The 20838-nt window shown below is 44.8% G+C and overlaps 1 protein-coding gene and 1 long non-coding RNA gene across 2 annotated transcripts in view; one reads left to right on the top strand and one right to left on the bottom strand.

The window, feature by feature from the left end:
• The first annotated feature begins 2910 nt into the window (after positions 1-2910).
• LOC143829788 (uncharacterized) lies at positions 2911-12903 on the top strand. The gene is made up of 4 exons (XR_013228231.1): positions 2911-2993; positions 11144-11384; positions 11995-12041; positions 12184-12903. It is a non-coding gene; the product is annotated as an uncharacterized LOC143829788 (long non-coding RNA).
• Positions 12904-16369: 3466 nt separating this feature from the next.
• LOC143829786 (acyl-CoA (8-3)-desaturase-like) overlaps positions 16370-20838 on the bottom strand; it is a 30955-nt gene continuing 26486 nt past the window's right edge. The window contains exons 10-12 of the mRNA XM_077321188.1: positions 20558-20637; positions 19530-19655; positions 16370-18694 (exon numbers count right to left, since the gene is read on the bottom strand). Of these exons, the coding sequence (XP_077177303.1) occupies positions 18643-18694; positions 19530-19655; positions 20558-20637 (258 nt within the window). The 3' untranslated portion in view covers positions 16370-18642. The remainder of the gene's footprint in view (positions 18695-19529; positions 19656-20557; positions 20638-20838) is intronic.

Genomic DNA, 20838 nt, shown 5'->3' on the forward strand with positions numbered 1-20838 from the left:
TTAGAAGCATGCATGAAGGAGCCTACAGCCACCCTTTGACTTAACAGATGGGACAGGTATGTATGTGTATGAAAAGAAAAAGTAGATCTGGTATTGGGAGGGACAGAAACTGAAAACCAGACAGACTCTACAGCAGCCTTTTTCAACCTTTTGACCATGGAGAAGGGCCTGAAATAAATTTTCAGGCTTTGAGAACTGTCAGAAGTTATGCCAGCTGGTCATGCCTCCCTGCCATGTCCCAGAAATGAAGTAACCATCTGCTCCCTTTGCCCTCCTTTTGCTCCCTCCCTCCACCTTTGCCACTGCTACGGTGGCTCTGCCTCATGCAGGCCAGAAAGAAGGGCAGGAACTGAGAAGACAGCCTGGACTACTCACAGGACACCATAACTGATTCCCCATCTTTGATTTTTTTACACCCATGGCCTACCCACCAAGCCCTCCGGGTGGAGGCTGCCAGTTCCCTAGTTTGTGATAAAGTCCATCAAGACAGGAGGGGAAAGACTGCAGGCGCCCTCTGGTTGGGAATCACTGCACTACAGTGTGTAACTTGGCTGAAACACCTTAGATGTTCAGGGTCTCATTCTCTGCCTCTCCCCCTTTCTCTGGGTTCTGATGTGGGGTAGCAGAATCACTGACACACTGGGGTGTCTTGAGTTGTCACCTCTTCACAGCTTGAGTTGTCCCCTCTTCACAGCTTGTCACCTCTTCACAACTTGTCAATGAAACAAATACTACAAAAATTCTGTAATTCTCCAGTGACCTGTCCTCCAAACAGAATCAGCCAGAGTGAGAAGGTAACATCTCACATGCCAGAGAAACGAAGCACAATTACCCTTTCCACTGTGTTCAGTCAAAATACAATGCATGCTAATTATTCTAGCATTTGCATACCGCCTTCCCCTAAGGCTCAGGGTGGTTCACATAGAACGTAACAGGAACAATACATCAAACTTGATGATTATAACAAATGAAGGTAACAGTAATAATAATACCAATAAACAGAGGAGATAACATTTTAACAGGGTAAACAACCTAACAGGTCCATGATTGGTCAGATACATTGCATGGATTCAAAGAGGGAGCTTTGGGGCCCAGTAAATGCTGTTTAGTTTCGATTGACCTCAACCAAATGCCTGTTGGAGGAGCTCCTTTGGCAGGCCCTGCGGAACTGTTTTAGTTCTGTTAGTACATCCTAAAGGATCTAATAATAAATTCTAATTTTAGAAAAGACCTTTCCCTAGCTTCTGTAGTTATGGCTCAGTTTCACATACAGGTAGGAAAGCATTACTTTAACAATCTGCTGGTAAGGGTGTGGCTTCTAGGTAGTAATAGAGTGACTTAATACTGGGTGTGAAATGAAGCTACTTATTACTCCAATGAAGGAATGTATCTGGCAAAATACAATGAAAGCTGGTATTTCCATTTCCACAATGCTTGCAAAACTGAGTGTAGGAAGCGAGATAAGCAGGAATCACTTGTTTCCAAAGCAGCCACAGTGGATTTACAGCTATTACTGAGTGTATTATAAACACAGTGCCTTCCTACCACCTAACTTCAGAATCTCATTATCATCAGGAACGTGCCAGTTCTATACCCCAGACACAGCCGTTATGAATTTTGCTTCTGTGTGAGCGTCAGATACCTGAAGTGCAATTTTTATGCACTTTCATACAAAAGAATCCCTGTGAGGATCAACACCCCCCTCCTCCATACACTCCCACAGATCAGACACATTCAGAGACGGCATGCCAAATCAGTACGGGATGTGAAAGTCTAAGTGTGTGATTTATGAGCTGTCAATTTGCTTCTGACCCACTGCAACCCTATGAATTAATGATCTCCAGAACATCCTGTTAATAATAAACAATATAAAATAATTTTATTTTTATAGCCCACCCTTCCTGGTTTGGATTCATTCTAGCAATCAATAGAGGGGTGTTTTTCAGTTTAGATTTTTATTAGTTCCCCTCTGAAGGCACATCCATGGAAGAGAGTTTTATTGTTGAGAAATCTGAAAAGCAAGTTCATCCTCTCAGCTGTTGAATCAGTTATGCACCACATCCTGATTTAATCTTGTGGTATATCATCCTTTGTTACATTGTGTTGCAATGCAAGCTCTGGGTGGCTGTAGTTATACAGGTAAGTGGGAGATTATAGAACTGGTATTTCTGGTGTCTGTCGATTAATGAGGTGTTTTGGGGTACAGACTTGGCAGCAGATTTTGACTCCTGTTCAGGTGCATGCTTACATCCTCCATTGTGGAAGAGTACTAAGTGGCAGGTGCTTGTCCAAATTAATGTCTATGGCATCATACATCTTCATGCATAGCTGGGCACCAGAAAGGATCCCTAAAGGGCTTATGCAAGGAGGTCAAAACAGCCCTGGAAAAAGATTATGCCTCCTTCTACCACCACATCCCCTTCTCCTGCCTTCTTAATGGTGGAAGGCCAAAGAGCCAGCTGAAGAGAAATGAGGTGCTGCCATGCTAGTTTGGTGTAGTGGTTAGGAGTGCGGACTTCTAATCTGGAGAGCCGGGTTCGATTCTGCGCTCCCCCACATGCATCCAGCTGGGTGACCTTGGGCTCGCCACGGCACTGATAAAATTGTTCTGACCGAGCAGGAATATCAGGGCTCTCTCAGCCTCACCTACCCCACAGCCTCCTTCGGGTAGGGAAAAGCGGCATATAAGAACCAACTCTTCTTCTTCTTCTTCCTGACCATCGACCATGGCCAATATCAGGTACAAAAGTGGACCAGTGGCTCCTTGACCTTGTACCTAGAGCTGACCAGACACTAGAGCAGGGCTCTGGGCTTACAGTGTTCATGTCCAACAATGAACAGACAGATTCACAAGCAAGGATCCTATCAGTGAAATAAAGCTTTACAGAGAACTAATCTCATTCAATTTCAGCATTTATGCATTCAAAACTAATCTCAGTTGCATTCCACTGACCCGAGGTTGGCTGAGCCTAGTTGCATACAAGGATTGCCAAGTAAGTGAACTCTGTTAATGATGACAGATAGAACTCTGCTATGGCTCATATTCACTCCATCCTTTGTAGGGCTGGTGATATATGGGAGCAATGGGGGCAATTTTGGAATGGATTTCAGCTATCAACCTGAAACTTAATCTTGACCAAGTAGAGGTGCTACTGGGGGGGGAGTAACTGAAGAACTGAAGAATTAGGATGTTTACTGTTTTTGGACAAAGTTTCACTCTCCTAAAGGAGCAGGGTCATAGCTTGGAGGTGCTGCTAGACTTGAACCTCCTGTTGGAAAAAGGGATGGCAGCAATGGCCCATGGATGCCTTTCACCAGCTTTGGGTGGTGAGCCAGCTGCAGCCCTGCCTGGACAGGAAAGATCTTGCCACTGTGATACTTGCCATGATGGTATTGAGAACACTGCAATGTGGCCTAGAGTAGACTACAGCGATGGGCCTGCCCTTTAAAATGCTCTAGAAGGTATAGTTAATACAGAATACTGTAGCCAGAATGTTTACTGGAGTGGGTCAGAGGGGCTGTTATCCCAACAGTCTTGCTCCAGCTATACTGCCTTCCAGTTTGCTTCCTAGTTCAATTCAGGTACTGGTATCAATTTTTATGATAATTATGGCTAGCAAAACAAAACTCTAAAATGGGTGGTTTGAACTGATCTAGAACTTCCTTTTCACTGACAAAGCTCTTATCTTGTAAACCTACTTGCTATGGGCTAAAATGATACACTTGGGACACAGACTCTCTCCATTTAAACAACTCAGGATGTAGAATATGTTGTCCCACCTCTGACCTCCTTGCATTCAACTGAGCATATAATTTGGGCACAATCAGTTTAAAACAACTGGAGTCTATCTTCCATGGGAAGACCCATGTGCATGCCTTCCAGTTCACATGTATGTATGCATGCATGCTCTTTCAACTGAATGCATTGAAGTCTGGGGCACAGTCAACCAGAAAGGCTGAGCTTCTCCTCTTTCTGTATTTATGGATTGTGCCTTCTGGTTAGAGATTAGCCATAATCCACCATGGAATTAAGCATATACCACATGCAATTCTTTAACATTACTGCAACAAGATGAGATAGAAAACAACATGGGAAAGAGATTTACAGTGTATCTTTAGATCTGTGAAATTAATCTACTGTAAAGGAAACTGAAGAAAGGGTTTCTGTAACATAATTCTTGCAGAAGTGTTAAACTCTTGATCTCTTAAAGATAAAATAATCAGCAGCTGTAGAAAATGTTTAACTTGCTTGTTATTTCTTGCATTAATAGTTATTTCCTATGCTGATAATTTGGGTTAGGGTTAGGGATGAGGTGACATCATCTGAAGGTAAAAACTTGGTGAGCAATATATTATTAGCATTAACAGTAAGAGAGTAATAACACTAAATTTTATTCAACAGTGATTGTACTGAAATCTAACATATTAGAATGGACAAGGGGAACCCACAAGAACTTGTGTGAGGCATCTTATTTCCCCCTCCCTCACTGTTTCCTCTTTCCTCTTCATGAAAGCCTCTCTGGTTCCTGCTCCCTTCTTGGGTTGCCAACAAATCACCCAACTACAAAGATCAGTTTTTCCTTAGGGTTGCAAGCTCCAGGTTTGGAAACCCATGGAGATTATTAAGTACAACCTTGGGAGGGCAAGGTTTTGGGAGGAAAGTGACTGCAGTAGGGTACAATGCCTTACAGTCCACCCTCCAAAGCAGCCATTTTCTCCAGGTGAGCAAATCACAGAATTACAGTTAACTTTTCTTCTGCTATTGGAGGAAGGAGAACTAGAAACATTACTGATTTGGTAGTTTATACCAGGCAAAAATTAAAGGAGAAAAGACAACTTCCACCAGCGGTGAATCTGCAGTTACTTTGTTTATTCCCTTGTGGATCCTGCTCAATCCAGATCGATTTTAACTCAGGTCTTCCTCCCCCGCTCCCCATTGAAACAGAAAAGTGTTCTGCACGTGGTTAGGGAAGCTCAGAAGGGGAGGGGGGAGCCAAGCGCAGCAGGAGCCTCTTTCTTTCTTTTCTTGAATGAGGGGGGGGGGATTGCAGACAGCAGAGGAGGGAGAAAAAAACCAAGAGGCAAATCTCTACTGAGAGAAGTTTAGGTTTCTGGAGGTTCTGCTGAGAAAGGTTAGGGCTTCCCCTTTAAGGCAAGTTAGGGCTTCCCCCTTAAAAGCCTGGAAACCAGGAACTAATGCCCTGGCCAATCAGGGCTTCTGTATCACAGAGTTCAGGAACAAATTTGAAACAGGCAAAGCTCCTCATGTTTTTCCTCATGCTTTCTCAATCTGATTCTTCAAATATTTAAGGTTATGTCCACTCTAGGATATTGCAGGATAAAGGTAGGGTCACTCCAGATGAGTCATGCTTGTTGCAGACGGAAAATTTAAATTGGACAAAATCAAAATGGAAATCGCATTCAGTGGGGATGGCAGGGACTGAATCGACCTGGGATTGGAATAAAAGCTCCGTGCAGACTACACCCAGGAAACCACAAATGTACTGGATGTAATGTTTGTGATATTAATGGAAATATTATTTCAAATGTGAGAAATCTCGTTTTTCTTTTAAAATTAAGGACTTTATAAACTGTAATACTGTTATTTACATGTAAACCATGAAAAGTTTCAGTTGGTCAAATTCAGTTGGTCATTTTCCAACATTACGCTTCTATTAAACAGACAAGAAATTTTCTTTTCTGGCTTGTTGGCTGCTATGGTCACCAGTGAGCATGATGCTATCAAGGTGGGATGGTGCCTGATCATGCCCCTTAGTTTTTGTCTTGCATATGGATGAAATCACAATAAAACCAAGCTAACAACCCTCCCAATAATCCGATTACCCAAGTCAATGGGCCCCCAACCCAGTAGGCCTGATGTCTTGGAGATGCGCAGAGGAGGAACCCAGTAGATCTTCCCAGCCCTGACCTCAACCAAATGCCTGGTGGAAAAGCTCTATCTTGCAGCCTCTGCAGAACTGGGACAACTCTGACAGGGCTTTAGCTCTTCTGGGAGCTCATTCCACCAGGTAGAGTACCTTGAGAGAGGCATAGGGAGATAGACGGCCCCTCAGTTACTCAGGGTCCAGATGGTGAATGGCCTTAAAGGTCAAGACCAAAACATTTAACTTGATCTGGTATACAACTGGCAGCCAATGCGTCTGCCATAAAACTGGCTGCATATGGGCTCTCAACTATGTTCCTGTGAGACCCTTTGCCGCCGCATTCTGTATGAATTGCAACTTCCAGGTCAAGAACAAGAGCAGGCCTGTGTACAGCAAGTTACAGAAGTCTAGCCTGGAGGTGACCATCGCATGGATCACTGTGGCTAGGTGAACCAGGGCACTAGTATAACCTCACTTGTTGAAGATGGAAAAATGCCAATTGGGCTTCTTTTGTGACTGCACCTCCATTGTTAAGAAGGTATTGAAGGTCACTCCCAAATTCCTGGCTGAGGGCAAAAGCTCTAACTGCACCCCATTGTGGCTGGGAAGTCATGCTTCCTGTCCTGGCCCTTTCTTACTCAGCCATCTTGGAAGGGTTGAGAGGTTTCTGGTTCCTTCTTGAGCCAGACCATCAGCACTTTCAAACATCTGGCAAATGTTTTTTTTTGGGGGGGGAGTCAGAGCAGCTGTCCATAAGGAAATAGAGTTGGGTATCATCAGTAGTTGGGCCAGAGGGAGAGTACTGCACCTTGTGGCACTCAGCTCCGAAGTTGATAATAGTGTGATTGGTTCTCTCCCACAGTGATCCTCTGCTTACACTTCTGGAGAAAAGAGATCAGCCACTGTAAGGCAGTCCCCAAAAGGCCACTGTAAGGCCCGAAACTCCAGCCCCAGCAAGGTGGTGGTCGAGCAACTTGCAGTTCCTTTACTGTGTTAATCATGGCAGGAGGGTGGTAGATAGATAAATAGATAAAAAGGAAGGTCATGGCAGAGTGTCAAGACTTTGTCCATGAAATAGCTTGCTAATGCAGTCAGAGTAGTTCACAGAGTAGTTCAGCAGTGGAATAGGCTGCCTAAGGAGGTGGTGAGCTCCCCCTCACTGGGTTGGATTCAAGCAAAGGTTGGATACGCACTTTTCTTGGATGCTTTAGGATGCTTAGTGCTGATCCTGCGTTGAGCAGGGGGTTGGACTAGATGGCCTGTATGGCTCCTTCCAACTCTACGATTGTATGATTCTATGCCACTTGGCTTAATTCCAAATACCATATTTGCTGGTGTATAAGACAACTGGGCGTATAAGACGACCCCCCAATATTTCCACTCAAAATATAGAGTTTGTTACATTACATTACAGTACTATGGGCCAATATGGGCAGCTATGTCTATCCCAACTGAAGTGCACCCGGCGTATAGGACGACCCCCCCCCCACTTGGAGGCATGTTTTTCAGGGGGGAAAGTAGTCTTATACGCCAGCAAATACTGTATCTAAAATTTTAGTGTCCCTCCAGTGATCAAACTACCCTAAATAATTGTGCCAGGCAAGAGCTCCCACATGTGATGGAAGTTGCAAAAAACTCACGCTTTGTGGCCTTCATCACCATTTCATACACCAACATAAGTGTGCAATAAGATGTTCTTGCAGCTTTGTTTCAAGTTGTCCTCCACATTCACTCTAGTTGTCTCACTTCCCTCTTCCTCTCCCGAAGTTTCTTGATATACCAAGATGACAGCTTGAGGCAAAGACAGAGAGAACATTGGGGGTGATCTTGTCAATGGCAGTTGACAGGTGAGAATGCCAGTCCACCATTAGAGAATTGCTGGGAGGCACTGGGTCCCACAGAGCATTCAGGAATCCAATTGGATCCATAAATCTTCACGGGCAAGCAAAAATATACTCATGGCCCAAACAGGGAGGGGTGGGACCTAAAGCTAGGCTTTCGGGGCATAGTTGTCTGACCATGGAATGGCATTTACCTCCATCAGGTCTGAGCCAAGTCCTGGAAATGACAATTCTGCATGGACATTGAAGTTCCCCAGTATTAACAGCCTAGGAAACTGCAGCGCTTTCAGCACTTTTTGCTCATAATTCATGAACTTGCATCAGTGAACTGATTTGTGCCTATCCCTAGTGTATAGGATTAGAAAATATACTAATGCAGAAGGTAGTGTGAACAATTACTCAATATACTTCTGACTCACTGGCCTGCAACAAGTACATCCATAACAAATGAGTAATAAATTAAATTAGGGCTAGACTGGATAGCAGCAAAGATAACAAAGATCTGATGCAAATACTGTTGAGGTAAGAAAGTGATGTTGTTTATTGATTCTTCTTTACTCTGTTGAGAAGGCCAGTCAAGGAGCTCAACAAACTGAGAGCCAACATTTTATCTTTCATCTTGGGAAACATTCTAAAGGCTCTCAGGTACCATGAATTCAACCGCGTTATAGTTATTGATTCTCATGGTCTGTTTATCTCACCAACCTCCTCCCGTTCAACAGAATACAATAAGAGTTGCTAAAGCAAACCAAAGGCAATCTGCTGTCACAATAGGCATGCCATCCATCCATACAGAGATCAATGGACCTATAGGTGGACAATCAGGAATGGGAATGTTGCAGCTTATTTATTTAATTGTACAGTCATAGACTAGTGTACAGGAAGCCCGCTTGACCTCAACCAGGGCCAGAATCTTTTCCAATCTGGCCCCCACCTGGTGGAACGAGCTCCCAGAGGAGATCAGGGCCATGACAGAACTAAAGCAGTTCCACAGGGCCTGCAAAAGGGAACTCCTCCACCAGGCATTTGGTTGAAGTCAACCTGTCCATCGCTTCCAATTGGCCCCCAAGCCCTCCCTCCTACCATGACTGTGAACAAATCCACCCAACCCCTGGGTCTCAGTACAAGTTGAGCTAAGGCTATTGCAGGTTCACCTTCCTTTAATGTTATTGTTGTTATTGTTATTGTTATTATGTAAATGTTATTGTTATTGTTACCACCTTACTGTTACTTGAATGATGTTACCTGTACTATTTTGTTGTTTCCTGTAAACCACCCTGAGCCTTTAGGGAGGGCGGTATAGAAAATAAATAAATAAATAAATAAATAAATAAATAAATAAATAAATAAATAAATAAATAAATAAATAAGATGATGCAATAAAAGTGCTATACTCAATAAGCCAGCAAATTTGGAAAACAGGATTGGAAAAGATCAGTTTACATTCCAATCCCAAAGAAGGGCAATGCCAAAGAACTACTGCACCATTGCACTCATTTCTCATGCTAGCAAAGTTATGCTCAAAATCCTACAAGCTAGGCTCCAGCAATATGTGGACCGAGAACTTCCAGAAGGATTTTGAAGAGGCAGAAGAACTAGAGATCAAATTGCCAGCATACGCTGGATCATGGAGAAAGCTAGGGAGTTCTAGAAGAACATCTACTTCTGCTTCATTGACTATGCTAAAGCCTTTGATTGTGTGGAGCACAACAAATTGTGGCAAGTTCTTAAAGAGATGAGAATACCAGAGCATCTTATCTGTCTCTTGAGAAACCTATGTGCAGGTCAAGAAGTAATAGTGAGAACCAGGCATGGAATCACTGATTGGTTCAAAATTGAGAAAGGAGTTCGGCAAGGCTGTATACTGTCACCATACCTATTTAACTTGTATGCGGAGCATATCATGAGAAAGGCGGGGTTAGATGAGTCACAAATTGGGATCAAGATTGCAGGGAGAAATATCAACAACCTCAGATATGCAGATGATACCACTCTAATGGCAGAAAGCGAAGAGGAACTAAAGAGCCTGTTGATGTGGGTGAAGGAGGAGAGTGCAAAAGTTGGCTTGAAACTCAACATCAAGAAAACGAAGATCATGGCATCCAGCCTTCTCAATTCCTGGCAAATAGATGGGGAAGAAATGGAGGTAGTAAGAGATTTTATTTTCCTGTGCTCCAAGATCACTGCAGATGGGGACTGCAGCAAAGAAATTAAAAGACGCTTGCTCCTGGGGAGGAAAGCTATGGCCAATCTAGACAGCATCCTAAAAAGCAGAGACATCACCCTGCCAACAAAAGTGCGTTTAGTCAAGGCTATGGTATTCCCAGTTGCAATGTATGGCTGCGAAAGTTGGACCATAAGGAAGGCCGAGTGTCAAAGAATCCCCCTGATCCAGAAAGGTAGTGACTTTCTCAAAAACAGAGATGTTAGTCTGACATGATTTCTTGTTCAGGGAGCCATGCTGACACTTAGTAATCACAACCATCTGCTCTAGCTGCACAAAGACTGAGTGTTTGATGATTTGTTCTAAAGTTTTGCCAGCTATAGATGTCAAGCTAATGGGTCAGTAGTTACCTGGATCCTCCTTTTCCCCCCTTCTTGAAGAGGGTGACAACATTGAAGATTGTAGGGGGATCCCTCCTTCGTGCCCCTCACACACATCTCCCAAAGGACAGGCTGAACAAGTAAGGCTGTGGGGAGCTGCCTCCTTCCATCACCCCACATATTCCCAGGATGGACAGGGAAGGATGCTGGATCTCCCACAAGCCCCTCCGAGGAGAGGGAGGCTGGGGAAAAGCAAAGAGCATTTTGAGGGCCAGCCACAGGGTCACGGGGAGGTGTTGTGAGCCCAGGTCCTGTTAGGGAGGACTTGGAGGAAAAGTTTGCCAGGAGCTCCCAAATTCACCCAAGCTGGATCAGTTTAGCCCAGACAGATGTTCAACAGGCAGAGAGCTCTAACCAGCAGGAGGGAATGGAGCTGCAGACAAACCAGCTTAGATTCCAAAGTTGTTGCAAGAACTCATTTCTCTGTCCAGCCTCCAGCTGCAGCTCCCTCCTGCCTTGTCATACCACAGGCTTACCTGAGCCAATTAAGCAATGCCAGCTACATGCTGGAAGAGAGCTCCAATCTAAAAGGTACCACACCACGGTAGCAGTTTCTAACTGCAGATGATGAGTCATCAGAGTAAGGACTGAGAGGCTACTGACAGCCTATATTAACTTGAGGCTGGGAGGGCTGGGTTGTGGACACAATCTGTTACCTGCTCCTTCTCTGCTGATGCCCATGTACTGCCTGAAGAAACCCTTGGTTAACTCACTGGTTAAGACATTCATTGTATTATGTTTTTCCCTTGGCATTGTATTTTTGAAATACTTATTTTCTGTACCACCCAACAGCTTGTCTGTGCTTCCTTCCAGTAGAGAGCTGACATCTGAGACCAACACAGGAGCCAAAGGAAGTAGCTGGCTTCCCTGCCTTGCCTCAGGAGATGGAGAGTGGGAAGAGGATGGAGCAACTTACCAGTAGCAGGACCTTTCAGACAGGCCATCACCTCTTCCACTCAGCAAGTAGCAGGAAGAGAACAGATAAGCCCCACAATTGGCCCTCATTGGAAAAGTGCTCTCTTCCTATTGGTGGCACACCCCCAGGGAGGTCCAGGTAGGGAGTCAGTTGTTTGCATGCAATTTAAACTGATTGGCCCTCCTTGGCAGAGTGAAATTTGAACTGATTTACCCTCATTGGCTGAGTGCGCTCTCCCTATTGGCAACACAGCCCCAGGGAGAGCTATTCAGGTGGGAAGTCAGTTGTCTGCATGTAATTTGAACTGATTGGCCCTCATTGGCAGAGTGTTCTCTCCCTATTGACAACACAGTCCCAGGGAGGGCCAGTCAGGTACGGAGTGAGTTGGCTGCATGCAACTTCAATTTTACAATGTTTAGTGATAGTGATTTACATGCAACATTTTCTTTAGCTATCTGAACCTTTTCCCCAAACTGGGTAGATTGTGAAATGTTTGAGGAAACTTCTGTCTTAAATGCTTTACAATGTTTTGATGTTTGTTGCTTGAGAGACCTTAATTGGTTGGAAAAGCAACATAGAAATGTATAAAATAAGTAACAAACTTGGAGAGAAATGTTCTGTTCTTTTAATAAAAGCTCATGTGTGGAAATAGTGTAAACCTTTTCAAGACACGGAGGTACAAAACATCACTCAGAAATGGTAATCCCATTAATCCTTTTTAAAACAGGAAGTATGTATTTTTATGCAGGTTGTTCACAACCCTATGGACAAATGAACTTCAGCAGGAAAGATCAGGTAAATCATATCCTCCTTTGCAAGTTGTTAGTAGGGGAGGGAGGGGGAGGAAAGGAATTCAGACAGTCCCTCCTTTTCTTTACTGCAGCCCCCCCCCATACTGTGGTCCATTTTGTTTAATAAAGTTTCTCCTAATCCTCAGGAGTATTTACAGAATAAACTGCATGAAAGAAAGATCTGCTGTATTACCTCTTTTATAAGCTTTTCTGCTGGATTGAACATGGAAGTTTGTTACATGCAAGAAAATGAAATGCACAAATCAAATGCATACATCCTATAACAACCTTCCTGCACCAGTCTCAGGAGCAACAATTCCATGTTGTGGTGTCTTTAATTAAGCAAGGATCCTTCTTTAATATAGATGGAGTTTGAGATATCTTTCTCTCCCTTGTCTGGAATCTTTGGGAGAAACAAGAATTTTCAGATGAGCTGGTCTAGCTGAAGTACTTGTTTGCTAAGTACAGGAACTCCATATGTGTGGTAAAATGAGAATGTCCCTCTCCATTCTTATCAGTAGAATTGCATTAATTACCCTAATACAATTACACCTTTGCAATAGAGAAAGCGCGTGAGCGCTCTGATCATGGGCACTCTGTAGATTGAGATCTGCTACTAAGAAGCAAAGTCCCACCTCCTCCCACCCATTTTGTGCTTCTTTTGAGAACAAAAGTAGGATGTGTTCTGTCTGTGGACATTCAGAGACTAAGAGCTTGGAAGCTGAACTTATCCAAAACCTGGAAGAGAGGGAAGTTGTTATGGGTCTCCTGGTTCCCAGGGTACAACCAATCAGTAAAGAAGGACTAATCACAAGCCCCCATTAATGGCCAATCACACATCTTGGTGGGAGCCACAAATGTGTATATACGTTCCACAGTTCTTATTGCTGTTGTTCAGTATTTCTGGTTCCAATAAAGTTTTCTGATTGTTGGAGCTGCGTGTCTGTGGTCTTACTGACCCCAAGGTTTTAATAAGATGAATATTTTATTTCCCAATACATATACACAACTTGAGAAATGCGGTATGCCTGATTAGAACTTCTGCTACTGGTCTACTGATCAAAAGCCCTTTATAGCTGGGAGTGCTCTGATATCACGTCCTCTACCCTCCCAATACGCATTTGAAGGACTCCATACTGCAAAGGCAGCAGAATGAGGGCATTGAAGGCTGCATCCATGATTGTGATCTTTGGCAGTTTTTAAAAAGCTAATTAGCAGTCACGAGCTGCTTATTTGAAGACTGAAAAGCTGCTGGGTGAGAGCACTTTGAACTGTTCCCCCAAAGCCTCTTCCATGATTCAAAACACCCCACCAAAGTTGCAATACGTTCATTGAGTTGTGAAAGGCAGGCACAAATGTACCACAGCTTATCTTTCCTACCCTTCCTTTAGAGCTCTCTGCAGCTGGGAAGAGCTTCAAGCTGAGTAAAGACCATGGAAGAGGGGGAACAAGAGGAACTGGGCACCCCTAATGCACACCAATATCACATCCCATAAGTGTGGTGCTTCTCCACCATTTGCATTATCCATATTGCAAGAACCTATACAGGAATACATGTCCAGCAAATGTTTCATACTTCATGGGTAATGAAACGTGACATACCCTGCCATATATGCTCCCTGCCATAGTCAAGTGGTCCCTGGCCAGATTTGTGATAACATCTGGATTGCCTGTCCTCTTCACACCCGAGTGATATTGGAGGCAGTTGATCAGGTCTTCTCTATTGCCCCAGCTCTGGCACATCAAAAACACTTTGCTAATTATAAATGGGGATGGCGACTTGGGTGAGCAGCCTCATTGTGGGTCCTGGCCTCCATTCTCAAGGGCTTGGCTGGTGCACTTTGGGTAAGGGATCTCCCAAGAGAAATCAAGCCAGCCTGGACCTCAATCATCTCCCGGCTGTAGGGGAAAATGGGACTAGTTTATTCTTTGTAACATGACATGTCTGCATTGCTACTCTAGCTGGCTGTAGCTTTAGAACACCTTCTAATACACTTTTTTATAATCATCATCTGGCTTCAGTGTGCTTATGGGCTGTTTGCATTTGGAGGGACCCACAGTGGAACAGTCTGAGTCCGGCTCACTCCACAGGAGAGGGTGGAAGGAGACCCCTAAATCTCACTTACAGGGACCCTTTGTTTTCTTGTCAGCCTAAGGACTCCATGAAATGGGTGGTTGGACTTCATAATCAATCCAATGCTTTCGTTTAGTTTAAAGGCTTCTTGGTTATGGAGTATGTGGAATCAAGCAGAGCAGGAAGTTACATATAGAGATTTCTACATCATCATGCCATATAAAAAGTGTCCTCTCCCCCACTGAGGGCCAATCAGAGGATTTTCCCCACCCAAATCCTCCTCCTCCTCCTCCACTGTGCTGCTTCCCAGCACTCGCCATAAGGAAAAGCCAACAGGAGGAAGTTGGGAGGCGATACATATGCAATCTGCCCTGCTCCACTCGTCTTGCTGTGCTCCCCAGCTTCCTGCCCACCAGATCAGGGAAGGCCCCCTGAGCACACTCTGTGCCTGCTGCACCACTCTTACCAGCCTCCTGGCCACCAGGGGAGGGTGGGGAAGGCCAATTAGGCACACTCCATACTGGCCGCCCCACTTTCATTGGCCTCCTAGCCACCAGGAGAGGGCACGGGAGGCCAACCAAGTGCTCTCCATTGCAGCTGCACTACTCTCCGCAGCCTCCAGGAGAGCTGTGGGGGGTGGGTTACCAGGGCCCCTAGCCCTTTTTAAATCAGGCTTTCCTACTAGTAAGAACATAAAAAAGAGTCCTTCTGGATCAGACCGACAGTTCATCTAGTCCAATATTCTGTCCATCACAGTGGTCAATCAGTTCCTTGGGAGGGGCAACAACAGGGCATAGAAGCCAAGGCCTTCCTTCAATGTTGCATCCTTGCTCTGAGATACAGCAGATCAGTGCCTCTGTATTTAGAGGTTCTCCTCAGGCACAATAGCTAGTAGCCATTGATAGGTTTATCTTCTAGGTGTTCCATACCAAATGAAATGTCAGCAAATTATATTGTTTGCATAAAGATGCCAGCTGGCCTTGGGGGGGGGGGGGACTGTCCTGCCCCTTTAGTAGAGGCTTAATAGGATGTTGGGGAAATAGACTTGAATGGTGGATTGTAATATATAGTATTATGTAAGGTAATTTAGGAGACTGGAATTTCATTCTCAGATGTGAGGGCAGAACTCTACAGTGCTGGTCACTTGCAGGGATGCCTCCATGTTTGGGTGGAGATGAATAGAGCATAGTGACAGGTTCTCTTGTCATTATTCTCAGGTTCCACAATTGTGAATGCATCTGTCCATCCATCTTTAATCTTCAATCTCTTGTATTTCATTTACTATTTTTCACCAAAGTTGAACCCAAAAGATTGATAACCTTATACATTTAGCTTGTTTTTTTGTCAGCTGCTTGTATTTGTTAAACAACTTCATTACTTCTAACCCATGACCCACTCTTGGCTTACATATGTGGTTCTGTAACTTCCATTTCATTGTCTAATGAAGTGTTCTGTGCACACAAAAGCTTACACCTTGATTAAAACTTTTCAGTCTTAAAGGTGCCATTGGACTTTGTTCAGTCCATATGAAAAGGTGGATTTTTCTGCAGGCCAGTTGGCTACTCTAACTGTGCCTCTTCCAAGTATTCAAATTTATGTGGCTTAAACAATTAGACCATGTAATCTTTAGCCTAGCGACCAAATGTATAATGCAGCACCACATGTGCAGGTTATGAGTAATTTAATGAGATCTCCAAAGCCAAACTTCAGAGATTTTTTCCTTAAAAACTTTTCGGCTGGAGTTCCCTAAAGACACGTCACAAACCATGCTGACAGTCAACCAAGCAAGCAATAGATCCTGTTGCTGGATGGTTTGTTTTCCAGGCAGAAGCACTTCCCAAGAGACCTTAAAGTCTTCCCAAAAGGAGGTGGCAGGACTTGTAGTGGTGGCAGACTTTTAAAGTTAAGAATAGCAGAGGAGGGCATTAAGCAAGGGTGGTTAATCTCTCCCCCAACATCATTTTTCCACCCTAAATTGTTCCTTGAATATATTTGCCTGCAATGCAGCTTCAGAGCAGGATTTAGATAAAGAAAGCAATGTAGGGGGGAAAGGGACATCTTCCTGTCTACCCATCTGTTTTTAAGCTTCCTTTTTATTTAAATCAGGTGATCTGATCACAGACTGCCTACTGAGTCTTCTATTTGGATCCCAACGCCATTTGGACTGGGAGAGAAACAAGGAATCCCCTTCAGACCATCTCCCCTAGGACCATGAAACAGGAGGAAAACAAATGAAACGACAGAAAGGAGGCACATGCTTGCTGAAACTACTCTGTTATTCAACATTTCAATTAGATTGTGCAGCTTTTTATATCATGATTTAACTGCAGTTTTTTAATTCCCCATAGAAAATGCACACACAACACAACAGTCCATTCCTTTTATCCACAGGGAGACAATCCTTCCTCTCCCTCCCAGTTCCCCATCCCTTCATATAATGATGCCAAGGGCAAGGGGAGGACTCTCAGGCTGAATCCTTCCAAAAGGTAAATCAGTCCCACTCTCATTTGGAAATGAACCAGCAAGTTGATTGGCTGCAACACATGCAAGGGCTATCCAAGGGACAGGATCCATCTTACATCACACGCGTCTCTCTGTAAGAGAGGCAGGTAATGAAGAGAAGTAGAAGGAAAGAACTGAGGCTCAAAAAAAAGGCATTTTAGAGATTTGGGGGTTTCATCTTAAACTACATGTTGCAAGGGGCTACTCCCCTCTCACCATTTCCCTAATTTGGCAGTTGTGCTCTATTGCCATCAAGTGGCATAAGTCTCTAAAGGCAATTCACCAAATAGCTCCTTCCTTCCAAACCATGATTTGCAGGCACCTCTTACAAGAGAATCAGAGGTGCAACCGAACAGCTTTCTTTGGATGGTTGCACCATTGCTCTCTGTTGGCTGGAATGATAATGCTTTCTAGAAAGTCCAATTGTGCCTTCACCAATGTTCGGTATGGGTCTTCAAACATGTGCATCTCCCGGAGGAGAAAAGAGCAATTGTTGGGATTAGAGGATACCACTATCATACACGATGGGTGAGGGTTCCCTACAGCCAAGGTCATGAAAACAAACCCCCCCCCCCAAAAAAAATACACATTCCTGTTTGTTAATCTGAATGGCGCTGCAGAAGTCTGAAAAGCGATCTAGGGCTTTGGATACAGTTCTGACTCCACATATAGTCGCTCCTGTGGGAAATACAAAGCACATCTGGTTCCAAGCCCTCAGGTTGGTGTTCCTTAGAGAAGAGGAAGAGGACAATCCAGTGGATTTGCCTACGCTCTGCCCCAAGGAAAGTTGCACGATCAGCTTCGGTGAGCAAAACATGTTACCATGAAGGGGCAGTAGTTTTTCTAGATTTGAACTTTCTTAAGGCCATGTCTTATTATTACCATGTGGGGAGGTGTTTGTGCAACTAAGTGGCCATGAAAGAAATTACAGGGACAGGTCATGGTGGCTCTTCTCTGTCAAAAATAATGGTGAGGGTGTTCCCCTCCTTTACTCAGAGGTCAGCTTGAGCTTGGATATCTCTGTTCCAAAGTGATGCAAAGCATGCCTTTATATAGCCAAGAGGCATACTTTTCACAGCAGACACCTGAGTAGGTACTAAGTATTCTCTTTGCAGAGTGCAGACAAATTGGTTGTGTGGTAGATAAAGAGCCCTTAGTAACTGAGCAAGGTGGAATGTGGAAAGAGCACCATTCCAGGTAAGAAAAGTTTACTTTGGCCCTCCTCCTCAACTGCTGGAGGCATCTTAGCAACTAAAGTAAGAAAGCGCGAAGAGTGTCCACCAGCATCAATGTCTCCCTCTGTAGAGGATCAATAATCCTTCAATTGAAATCCATTATTCTTGAATCAAAAACTGTCCTGTGGATTGACAAATGCCTACAGTTAGCTACAGCTCTTCTTGGTCTTTGTGAGAAAAATACAGCCACAGATGTTTCCCCAATATATTTCTGCCACTGAGAAAGTCCAGTTGCTGTCTGGTATTTCTTGGGCACTTGTCCCCATGTCAGATTTTGGCTGCTCTCTTCCTGCAGTCCTTGTTCTGAGACTGAGCATCTATGATCTTCTCTGGTCCCTGCTGTCCCTTGTTCTTTGTCTTCAAACTGTTGCAGCTCTCAAACTCTGTATATTGTTTCCTGCCCCACCCAACCCCTTTCCCCCCTTTACTTCTCAGACTTTCACTTCATCCTGGGTTCCTTTTGCTCTGAGAAGGAGCAAGGCAAATTAGACAGCAAGGCCAAGAGAGTCTTTGTATGATTTCCTCTCTACACATGAAGCATGTAAAATGACAGCAAATAGAAGGGAGTTTGTTTCCTAGTCCTACATATGTCTCCAGGGAACTTCTCAGTAACTCATGAGGTCCAGAGGAGCAATGAGAAAAGAGCAAGGGATAACACATCACATCCAGCAGCAAAATTCAGCTCAACCGGCTGCCCACCCCCAACCAAGTGAGGCCCTTGCTTGCTTCGCGATGCCAACTGCTAGAGGGGGCAAAAGTGGGCGGCTCCGCTCCAATGGGATGTTGCTTCCTTCTTAATTATGCATGTATGCGTCCAGCCAGAGTTCCCCGGAATCCTTCAGAGAGCTGGAAAGGGGAGGGAGGGAGGGAGGGAGGGAGGGAAAGAATCATGTTGGCTCAGAAAACAACCGGAAATAGAACATAAAGGGCAATGAGATAGTGGCCAGGAATTCTAACAACTCTAGAAAGTATGAAGAATAAAATATTAAAATACCCTATCCTCAGAATGGGAAGGGGAGGAGGCACAAGGAGAGAAGCAGTGTCATCTCCTAGAAAGAGCCACAGAGCCTGTTCAGATATGCCTTGTTTGCAACATCCTGGTTGACTTGCATATGTGAACGTGCTAGTCCAAAGGAGATCCCACAGAATTTTCATGCAGCCCAAAGCCATAGATTGAGTTTCTATCTGCAGCACTTCCCCTCCACCTCCTCCCTCCTTCTCAGGGCTCCTAAACCTCACCTCAGCTGCTCTTCTGTGCCTCAGCTCCTCTTCTCTGCAGAGCATCCATCACCATTGCATTCCAAATGCTTGACAACTCAAACACCTCTCAGACAAGAAATCATTTTGCATGCATATGCCATATCTGCCTAATCTCTACAAAGCACAGATTGGAGAGATGGGACTATCCAGCACACCTAGCCCTAACAATAACTTCTACAAGGAGGTTGCAGAAAACTCTTCCAAGACTGCTGCTTAAGGAACTGGGACTTTCATGAAGGGTGTTTCCCCATATTAAACACTTCCTAGCTATTGGGTAACATTAGAAGCCGCAGCAAGAGATAAGAGGCACTATGAAACCCCACCTTTTCCATTCTGCTTATGGCCCTTTCACACTGCATCTATCTGATATGGCTCCCCACCCAAGATGGCCACAAAACTATGACATCACAGTGATACCTACTATACAATGTCTGCAAAGGCTGTGAGCAGAGGCTTGGACTGGTACTCGATGCCGTATTTTGCACACATGGACTTCACCAAGGGTGTTACCTTCCAGAAGTTGTGTCGAGGCATGGTAGGGAAGAGGCTGCAGAGAAAAATCACACCATAGGATCATGTGTCTGTCCCCAACACTCCCCTCTCCTATGAAGCTTGCCCCAGAGCTCTCCATGCTTACAAGGCTTGCCAACTGTCCAGGGAAGGGAGACAATGGGTACACTTTAAAAGTTCTCGGAAGGCCCACCCAGTCGAGGCTGCAAGCCCATTTCCACGCTGGGGTCTATTTGTGTAATTTCAGAAATCAAGACTTTTTCTTTCTTGACACACTACCACAGTACGCATGGGATGAGACTACTTGAGTGAAGAAACACATGCATCTGAAGGGCCGTCTGACTCCCTATGCCCCACGCAGAGCATTACGCTCTATGAATCTGAACAGGTTGGTGGTCCCTGGCCCATGCGAAGTAAGCCTGGGCACAACCAAGGCCAGGGCCCTTTCAGTCCTGGCCCCAACCGGGTGGAATGAGTTCCCAGAAGACCTGAAGGCCCCCATGGGGCTTTCACAGTTCCACAGGGCCTGTAAAATGGAGCTCTTCCACCAGACGTTTGGTTGAGACCGAGCAGCGAAACATTAGGGCCCTCCTCTCAATCCCCCTCTGTTGGGGCGAGGGAGGTACGTGCAGCCCAACTGCTGTGAACCGCCTCAAGCAGGCTGCCTGGAAGGGGCTGTAAATAAATGGAATAAATAAATAAATGTTACAAATTTGTTCTAGGCCTGGAGAAATAATGCTTCAGTCCTGCTTGCCCAAGCAGGAATTAGTAAGGGGCCTCGGAATGAGCTCACAGTTACAGCCTGTGCATTTTCCTCTTTGTCTGTCTGATGGTTTAACTCCTCCCTGATTCGAGCCTGTTTTCCCAAACTGTGTTGGCAGCTGTAATGACTGCTTTACCACAAGAGATCTTCCTGGCCTTCAAAAGGGATGTACTCACTGGTGCTCAATTTGGAAATTGAGGTGTCCACTGAACCAGTCGTTGAAAAAAGACTGGTGCACGTTACATGTTGCCTGGAGCTGCAGAGGGAGGAGAAAGAGAAGCATCCACATGACAGTGTTTCAATTTCTACGCCTGCTGCCGGCGGCACACCCTTCCCCACCCCGCTCCTACTTTGTTCAAGGAGTTATGATTGCAAGGAGAAAAGTCAAGATAAGGAACTGGTATAGGAGCCCCTTGTAAGGAGGGAGGTTCTAGTGTGATCACTATCTCCAGACTGG

The sequence above is a fragment of the Paroedura picta genome, chromosome 2 (genome assembly GCF_049243985.1).
Source record: "Paroedura picta isolate Pp20150507F chromosome 2, Ppicta_v3.0, whole genome shotgun sequence".
Lineage (NCBI taxonomy): Eukaryota > Metazoa > Chordata > Lepidosauria > Squamata > Gekkonidae > Paroedura > Paroedura picta.